Source organism: Schistosoma haematobium, chromosome 1 (assembly GCF_000699445.3).
Source record: "Schistosoma haematobium chromosome 1, whole genome shotgun sequence".
NCBI lineage: Eukaryota > Metazoa > Platyhelminthes > Trematoda > Strigeidida > Schistosomatidae > Schistosoma > Schistosoma haematobium.
In genome coordinates this window covers 47,658,840-47,668,055 of record NC_067196.1, presented here as the reverse complement: position 1 = coordinate 47,668,055, position 9,216 = coordinate 47,658,840, and the positions used below count along the sequence as shown (strand labels likewise).

At 31.3% G+C, this 9,216-nt stretch overlaps 1 protein-coding gene across 1 annotated transcript in view; it reads left to right on the top strand.

The window, feature by feature from the left end:
- The first annotated feature begins 250 nt into the window (after positions 1–250).
- CA10_1 (Carbonic anhydrase- protein 10) overlaps positions 251–9,216 on the top strand; it is a 57,016-nt gene continuing 48,050 nt past the window's right edge. Inside the window, exon 1 of the mRNA XM_051208886.1 lies at positions 251–1,071. Coding sequence (XP_051074292.1) covers positions 993–1,071 — 79 coding nt within the window. The 5' untranslated portion in view covers positions 251–992. The remainder of the gene's footprint in view (positions 1,072–9,216) is intronic.

The following is a 9,216-nucleotide window of genomic DNA, read 5'->3' as shown; positions in this document are numbered from 1 at the left end:
ATCTCGATTTTATGAAATTCCTTATTATTTTGAAAATCTACTATTAAAACGTATACTGAATTGGAATCTATTGCAATACCTTTAATTTGTGTCAAATGTCTCTTATGTAACTGAACATAGTGTGGTGATGACTACCTAATTTATAAATTTAATCTTGTAGTTTTATGCTGACCAATACATGTTATTCATAACTTTTGTTGTTAACTAAACAGAATGCACTCATTAAGACATTAAATAAGAAAGATTGGTTCAGCGAAGAGTTCTCTTTTCGGATAATTCATTTTAAAAGCTGTACAATCGCAAATATATATACTTATTTTTTCAGAATGATAATAATTACAATAATAATGACAATAAACCTCTGTTAGACGTGGTGACAGTGAGGTAGAATAAACAAAGCTATTAAAAAATTCTTTCTTTTCAAACAGCGGAATTAATAATCGTCTGATTGTTAATGGCTTATATATTCATCAAAAGATAGATAGTGAAATTATCATTGGAAAAGGATGGCTCAGTAAGTTAAGATAAAATGTTGAAATTCAGATTAAATGTAATCAGAAGGATCATAGAAATAGAAACAAACCAGTTATTAACATATGGAAACAACATTCTCCAATTTTAGGTCATTTAAATTTTGTAAACATTTAACGAATGCTTGTCATTTCTATTCTCAAAAAAAAAGAAAAAAGAAGTTCATTTTGATTGGTTAACTACTCTATCCAGTTATATAGTGATTTTTTGAAATATAGATACATTTGATTATTACAAGCTGATATAAGTAGTTTTGTTTTAAACATTCATTCATCAATTAAAGTTTCTTTCTGAATAACTAAGTAATTCATGTTATATAAGTGTTTATATTGTTAGTACAGGATAAATATGATCAGAATTAAAAACACAGACTATAGACTATAGTAATACAAAGTTTATTCTATTGGACAAATGTAGACTAATTCTCTATATTCAAATACGTTTTTTTATACAAAGAAAGGATGCACAAGATGATAGAAAATATGTTGATTGTTTTAAATGTAACAATGAGAATTTTCATTTTACATTTATGTTATGTAGGTAAGTGATTTTGAACTAGTTAAAGTAATGAATGTATTTCTGGATAAAAATCCTTTAAAAAAGAAGAAAACTCGAACTGATGAATTTTCCTTGTGTATACACTAAACATGATTAATCAGAGTACGGATTTGTTTATTAACTGAAGTTTAAGCTCGACTAACACTTGGATCTATGTAGACTGTCCCAATATTGAAGTTAATCTGAGAATGTTATCCATGTGTCCAAACTCTATTTCTAACACTAGTCACTAGATCGTTAATAACAAAACAGTGTATATTTACACTTAGCTGATCATATTTGTTATCACAATCAAAGAGGGGTTTTGTGGATATTATAGTAATTTCAATGGTTGAGATCATGAATCAACTGAAGCTAGACCACTATGGAAAACCTGGATGCACTGGTGGTCGTTTCGTCCTAATGTGAGACTCCTCAGCAGTGCGCACCCACGATCTTGTTCATTTCTATTCCTCAATTAAGCTGATATATATCCTTTACTATATATATGTATCATGTATTCATATCTAATTTCGGTTTCAAAGTAGGATCTCCAATTAAAATTATATGATAATATATTTCAAATGATGGAATATCATTGTTTAAATCAGTTAGTGATAATGCTCAACAACATAAGTGGGTTATTTATATCAATTAGATTAATACGAACGATAGTAACTTTATTCTCTCTTGTCTATCTATTTGTCATAAATGTTTGACTTCAAATATATTTCTTCGGTTTATTTTTGTTATTAGTTTTGTTGTTTATTGAAATTGTTATTTAAAGTCTTTAATCTTCAATCTGTCCTGAAATGAAAACAATTATTTATACTTATTGTGTATTTTTATGGTTACCACCCAATAATGATGATAGTTTCCGAATGAAATCATAATTTTAGAATGGTGTGAGTAAATATAATTTTGTATAGATTTCTAACGAAACACAAAGGTTCGATGAATCTAGTTGATCCAGTATGAATGCCAATGGATTCTAGCACATCAGAAAAGTTCAGACGCTTCGTTGAACTCCAGCGCACAAATAACATTTAATGACGTCTTAATGTAAATAGGATTCTGCCCTAGTTCTGGCAAACTCCTCTTGTTTAGCAACAAAAGTGACAATTTTACCATATATCATGTTAATTCTGTACTATATAACCACTCAAACAAGTAAATTGATTTGATCTAAGATTTCTTTCCAATAACTGTCATAAATTCAAGTACTGGGTATTTTGTATGTAAAATAAATCATTTAATGAATTTTGAAATTCTCTTTAACTGTGAGTGTTTTGATCTTCAAATGCACAGTCCTACTAATCAGCTACTTAAGACATTTTAGCAAACCAGTAGAACAGGTTCAGTAAGAGCTTTAACAAACAAGGTATTGATTCGTAAAGTTCCTAACTGCCGTTTTATGTTATGTAAGCATAAGTTTACTTTTTGATTGGTTTTGGTAAAACACCTAGCGTCAACGATATATGATGATCAAGTGACTCTAAATAAATCCTTCAGCGCTAAACATTTTATTCATGCTTACGTTTTCGTCCCCCTTTTCTTATACTGTATTTCCGTAATTTTCATAATTTTCAATAAACTGATTTCCGAATATTAACTATTCTTACCACTGGCTTCTCTTCGATTCATGCATATGAAGTAAGATGGTGTACATTAAAGTAAATATGTACTAAACCCAATGATATTTTTTGTCTGGCTCGCTTTTGAATTATTAGATAGCTGAATTATTAGTTTTTGTAATTGATAAGCTAAAAAATTATTTTTAAAAACGGTCAAAAAGGGCTGAGAAGCTATCCAAATCCTTTTTTGCATAAACAGTAAAAGTATTAGATCTTATTACTTACTTACTTACTTACTTACTTACGTACTTATGCCTGTTACTCGTCGTGAAGGAGCATAGGCCACTCACCAGCATTCTCCATCCAAACCTGTCCTGGGAAATCCTTTCCAGCTCTTTCCAGTTGTTATTCGTTCTTTTCATATCGGATTCTATTTCCCGACGTAATGTGTTATTTGGCCTTCCTCTTTTCCGCTTCTCTACAGGATTCCAAGTTAGGGCTTGCCTCGTGATGTAATTTGGTGATTTGCTTAATGTATGTCCTATCCATTTCCATCGTCTTTTCCTAATTCCTTCTTCATCTGGAAGCTGGTTTACTCTCTCCCACGGAAGGCGGTTACTGATGGTATCCGGCCAATGGATGTTGAGTATCTTGCGTAGACAACTATATATAAATACTTTTACCTTCTTGACGGTTTTAGTAGTTCTCCAAGTTTCAGCTCCGTACAGTAGATCTGTCTTGACGTTCGTATTGAAGATTTTAACTTTCATATTGGTTGAAAGTTGTTTTGGGTCCCATATGTTCTTCAATTGTAAGAATGCTTTGCCAGTCCTCCCCTTTACGTCTGCGTCTGATTCTCCTTGTTCATCGATGATGCTTCCCAGGTATGTGAAGGATTCTACATCTTCCAGAGTTTCGCCATCAAGAGTGATTGGATTGCTGTTCTCCGTGTTGTATTTGAGGAACTTGGTTTTCCCCTTGTGTATGTTTCGGCCTACTGATGCAGAGACTGCTGCTACACTGGCTGTCTTTATCTGCATTTGTTTGTGTGTATGAGATAGGAGGGCTTTATTACTTACATACATTATATTATTTATCCAAGAGTACTTGCTATAATAATGATGTGCTATGTATTTATGCATAAAGAGTGGTGTTTATATGTTTATTTAGTAACATTTGAATTTTCTATTGCTGAGAATCCATGTAAATAATTCCCTCATTAGTATAGAATTAATTCAAATTGTATGAAACAATTACTATTCAACTGACTAAGCAGATCTAACTACAATGAGTTCTTTTTTATAAACGAAATTAAAGAATATGATTGAAAAATATATTGATTTCATAAATCAGTAATCCAGGCAAGGCTCATTACAACGAAACTAAGATACGTTAGTTTCAAATATCAAAGCCGATACGTTTTTTTTGGATAAATTGTAAAAATGTGAAGTTTCAAATCTACATCACTATTAACATTAAGGCATTTGAAGTTCCACGAATAAAGCGTGTTGATTAGCAAACAAAATATTTAACTGTCATTGTCGTTTGAAAAATCTTTAATGCTATAAATTTTGAACATGTTAAGTAAGAAAATATTATGGTTAATTTTCTATCATTTAAACATATTACATACTACAAACTTTGAGCGGGTTTATGCATAGATAAGTAGTAAGCCCTGAGGATGAAACTTCGGGTCGATCAGGTACAATAGAATTGATGATCGGTCCGATTACTGAGACCACCTAAGTTGGCTAATAGGGTTGCCCCTACTATCCAGCAGTTCCATGAGGAGGCCTTAGTTCGAATTTTGCTTCCAGGTTTATACATACAATTCCCATTTAAAACGTTTTATACTATTCTCATATTTTGGCCCTGGTACTCATATGACTCATAATGAATGTATTAAATTTTAAATTCTTATACAAATTTAAATATAATTATCTAGACAGTGAGCAAATAATTCTAAAACAAATATGAACTAACAACTCTTTTACTTACTGGGGATGTGTAGATCTGACTTAACGACTAACGACAACGACTGTCATAATTTCTAAAATCATAGGCTTCGTTTTCTGTTAAAAACTTCCCAAGATAAAAAATAGATAGTAGCTATCAAATAACGTTTATAGACTAATTTGTCACTAAATATTAGTATGTGTTTTACTGACAAATCCCTAGTTCAAATCAAATCCTTCTAAGTAAATTTGCATTACGGAAATCAGAATGGTTGTGTTCTATTTAATAACAAAACGGTTAATAATGATAGGTAGATTGGTATTTTCCATCTTAATTTATTCAGTATATTTATATTTGAATCTTTTCCGACACTCTACTAGTATAATATTTAAGCTATTTAAGTCTCCCTGAATAACACTAAAGAGAGATACGGTCGTTCCAACGTTATATCTGGGCAAAAAATTATAAAACTACTCTTACTCAGATAAACAGTGACCTCATAATGGTTAAGTGAGAGAGACCTCATGGCTATTGCATGAATGAAACTATATAAACGAAATTATATTTGCAAACCTACTCGACTTTACAGTAAGTTATATCTATTATTAGTAAACCACAACCATAATTGCAAGCAAATCTATGTCTCACTAAATTATCATGTTGTCTTCACTATATGGAAAAATCGTCCAAAAAAATAAACCTTTTCCAGTAGATTATCAATCTAAATTCAATAAATCCTTTTAGATCATATTTTGCGAAATAGTGTTACCATTAAGTATAATTGAAACGACTTCTTTATGATGACGAACTGAATTCTATATGAAATATTTCACGTCAATATTTGTTACTATATATTTTATGAATCAAACAGTACTATTACCTCAGAATTTATATTTCTCACAGCGAATACCGATGAATATTTCAGCATGATTCTTGGAATTGGTTCAGTGGCTTTAATTTTAGGTACTGTCTGATACATACTAAATTATCTCGTAGGATTATACCTTGAAGCGATCAGATATACTTTTTCTAAGGAAAATATAGATACATATAAGTAGATCAGCTTCTAATAAGATGTTGTTTGCCGTAATATAACACGATTCGAAAAAAACTTTCTTACAGGGTATTTTGAAATGGACATTGATAGTGACTCAATGAAGCAAGTAAAAATTAATCGATTAATCGAAGTATATCTGTCCAGTAGCTATGCGTTTTTGTATACATGGGTGTCTTGCAAACTAATGATCAGTTGTAGTAATCTTCAAAAGAGAGTTATCTTATTTTTTTAATTGTCATCTGTATTCTTAAGACTACTATTTATTAGTTTAGAAACAATTATCATGGGAGGAAACATAACTCATCTATATTAGTATAGATTATAATCCCATTTTACATTTACGTTTGAATCAGTGTAATGAAACTTAATTACTTCCGCTTGTTTTTTTTGTTAACTAACATCAACTTATGTAACAGTGTTTATGTATATTTTTAAGTAAACTGAAAAGTTATCAAGTTGATGCAATGCGTGCAAGCGATGAGTAGTTTTCTCAACATTTTGATTATCAACATTTTAACAATAAAAATTGATGAGCAGATAAACGAGTGATCGATTAAAATGATACTCCATAACAATCATCCCAGTTCCGTCTCCTGAAAGTATAAGATAGTAAAACTGGCGCACAGTTATATCATTGCTGGTCAATGAAACATGTGAAATGTTTAACATAAATAAATGGGGCATAAGAATCTTTCTGTGTTACGAAATAGCTATTTCCAAATGTTGGCAAATTTACAAGCTACTTTGATTGTAAAATTATGCAATTTGTTCCCTTCATAAATTTAGATAAATTAAGAACATTAACTGCAGAATGCGACAAATTCATCGTGTTTTGTTGCTTTCTCTTCACTTAATTATAGACTAGTAAGTTTGGTTAATTTGAAATATTAACATAATTTGAAATTGAGAAAACAAAATTAGTTGTTCAATAATAAAAAAGGACTATGAAATGTTGATTTCAGTGTAATTAAGAATTAATTGTTAAGAGACCTTTTTATTTAACCTGTCTTGTATAAAGTTGACTGCGATCCATTCAAAAACTTCACTTCTTGATTTTATATTTCACAATCCAAACACGTTTACAATCAGAATTCATACAGGATCCGAATTCGAAGACCCATATAACCAAATTTTTATCCTTAGAACATTAGGTGGAAATAAATGTGGTTGGTTCAAATCAAAGCTGACTGTTACTTCTTGCCATTTTCAAACTTTACCATCCATTTAATCTAAAGTCATGGTGGGAATACACTATAGAACCTTACAAAGACTGCAAAATGATGATAATCTGGTACTAATAACACCAGATAAAGGTTATGGTGTCATACTGATAAATAAATCTGGTTAAACACAGATAATGACTCTAAAAGATTGAACAAGTTCAAACGGAGACAAACTGCAGTATTCGAAAATCATGCAATGTTGATGATATATTTTTGTATTGTATAACGAAATTTCATGCAAATATGATACTTGAAACTTTCAGAAAAATCCATTCCAACATTAAATTCAACGCGGAACATGATAGAAAGAATTGGTTTCATTTCCTAGGTCTAGGTATCTCTCGAAGAATTAATGTAGTCTATCGAAGACACATACTACGGAAAGAAATCTTGAATAGGCAACACCTAAACTTTCATAGCTTCTGCAATATTACAAACAGGGATTGGTGAAAATACAAAGCCAGAAAGCGATGATCAGCAAGGAAGCTGAATGAAGAATATGCAATAATAACTGTTTTCGAGAAAATGTATGCTCTCAAACATTTATAAGGAAATACAGTATCAGACACTGTGATAGAATGGAGATTCATAAGTCAGGAATAAACTGTATTTTTACCTAATTGATATTCCAAGGTGATTAAATCTTGAATTAAATCAATGACTAAAAGTTGCTGTAAAAACACATTCCCTGATATTTAACTGTTTTCACTGTACAAAATGGGGTGTTCAGTAATACATAATAAGGTAGATATATTCCTGCTACATGTCGCCAATCGCTTATATCAATTCACATATACTTACAAAAGCATGTACATTAGAAAGACGTGAAGACGGAGATTTACATGCTTTGCTGAACATATTCTAAAGAATCTACTCCACAAGTGACAAAACTGTCTTCTCGTTTCGATATCACAACACCTACTTGAGGCAGAACTAACTTAAAGGATAGACAGTATGTGAGGGGGGGAATGATTGTGAAACCACAACAATTATGCTGATGTTTTGGATTCCATTTTTATTTACTGATGTCACAGTATTGTATTTTCTCGCATAACAATTGCTTTCAATTACAACTGCTTTATGTAATAAAGTAATGAGAAAAATGGATGAATCCTGATAAAAAAAGTCACATTCAGTATTAAAAATTATTGCAAATATGATTGAATTGTTCCTTCTTTGATTGTCAAATACGTTTCATGCAAAAATAACTAGTCACTTTTAATTACTTTTTCTCACAGTTAACTTAGTTCAATATAAGTAACGTTATTTTAGTTTGAGAAGTGTTGAAATCCATATATTACTACTTTTCTTATAAGGATAGTTTATAAGGTTGATTTTGATTGTGATATAGTATAGCAACTCTCCTACAATCAATTTTGATTATGGTTAAATTTTGTTAAGCTCTTTTATTAACTTATTTAACAGACAATGTTATTTGAACAGTAACAATCCGCATATTTCTTTGTACTAATTATGATCAATATCTTGTCTGTATAAACGTGTACGCTTGATCACATGACAGACTCTAGCTAAAATACTGGTAGCCTAAATATCGCTCGATGATTTATTCTCTTCCCCATGTATATATGTAAGAAAATCCTGTTATTAGCTTTTCCTTTGCCTTGCTGTGCCCTTATTCGATTTGACTATAAATTCGCTTCTATATTTGCTCGCATACAAACATTCGCCTCTGTTTCAAATTCGCTCGATGTGCTTATGGCTTTGTTATTTGTGTTATCCGCTAATAAACTGTAGTCGCCACTTGTTATTGTCTTCTGATTTCAAACACCGTTAGGATTTATATAATAACGGTTATGAAGGTGCTTGATTAATGTACCTAAATCATTACAATAATAGTCTAGCTTCAATTGAATCATGATCTGAACTATTGAAATTATTATGATATCTACAAAAACCCTTCTGATACTACTCAGCATATTCTCATCAGTAACTGGTTTCAAGAGGTATTTCCTGGAGCTCCAGTGAGAATCAGTGACCAGTGGAGTTCAACGGGGTGTGTTGTGAGGTAGTAACTCACTGAAGACAATGGTAGACGTGTGGCTCAATTTTGTGAATTAGTTGAAGTTAGACATTAATACCGTTGGATGCCGGCTTAGTGGTCTAGTGGTTAAGCGTCCGCGCACAAGACCTGGGTTCGAATCTCGCGAGGCGGAATTGTGGATGCGCACTACTAAGGAGTCCCATACTAGGACGAAACGGCCTTCCAGTGCTTCTATGTTTTCCATGGTGGTCTGGCTTTAATTAGCTCATGAATTCAACTATTGAAATAATGATTTTGTTATAACACGAACAGCATCATCGTTTTAAATTGTGATTT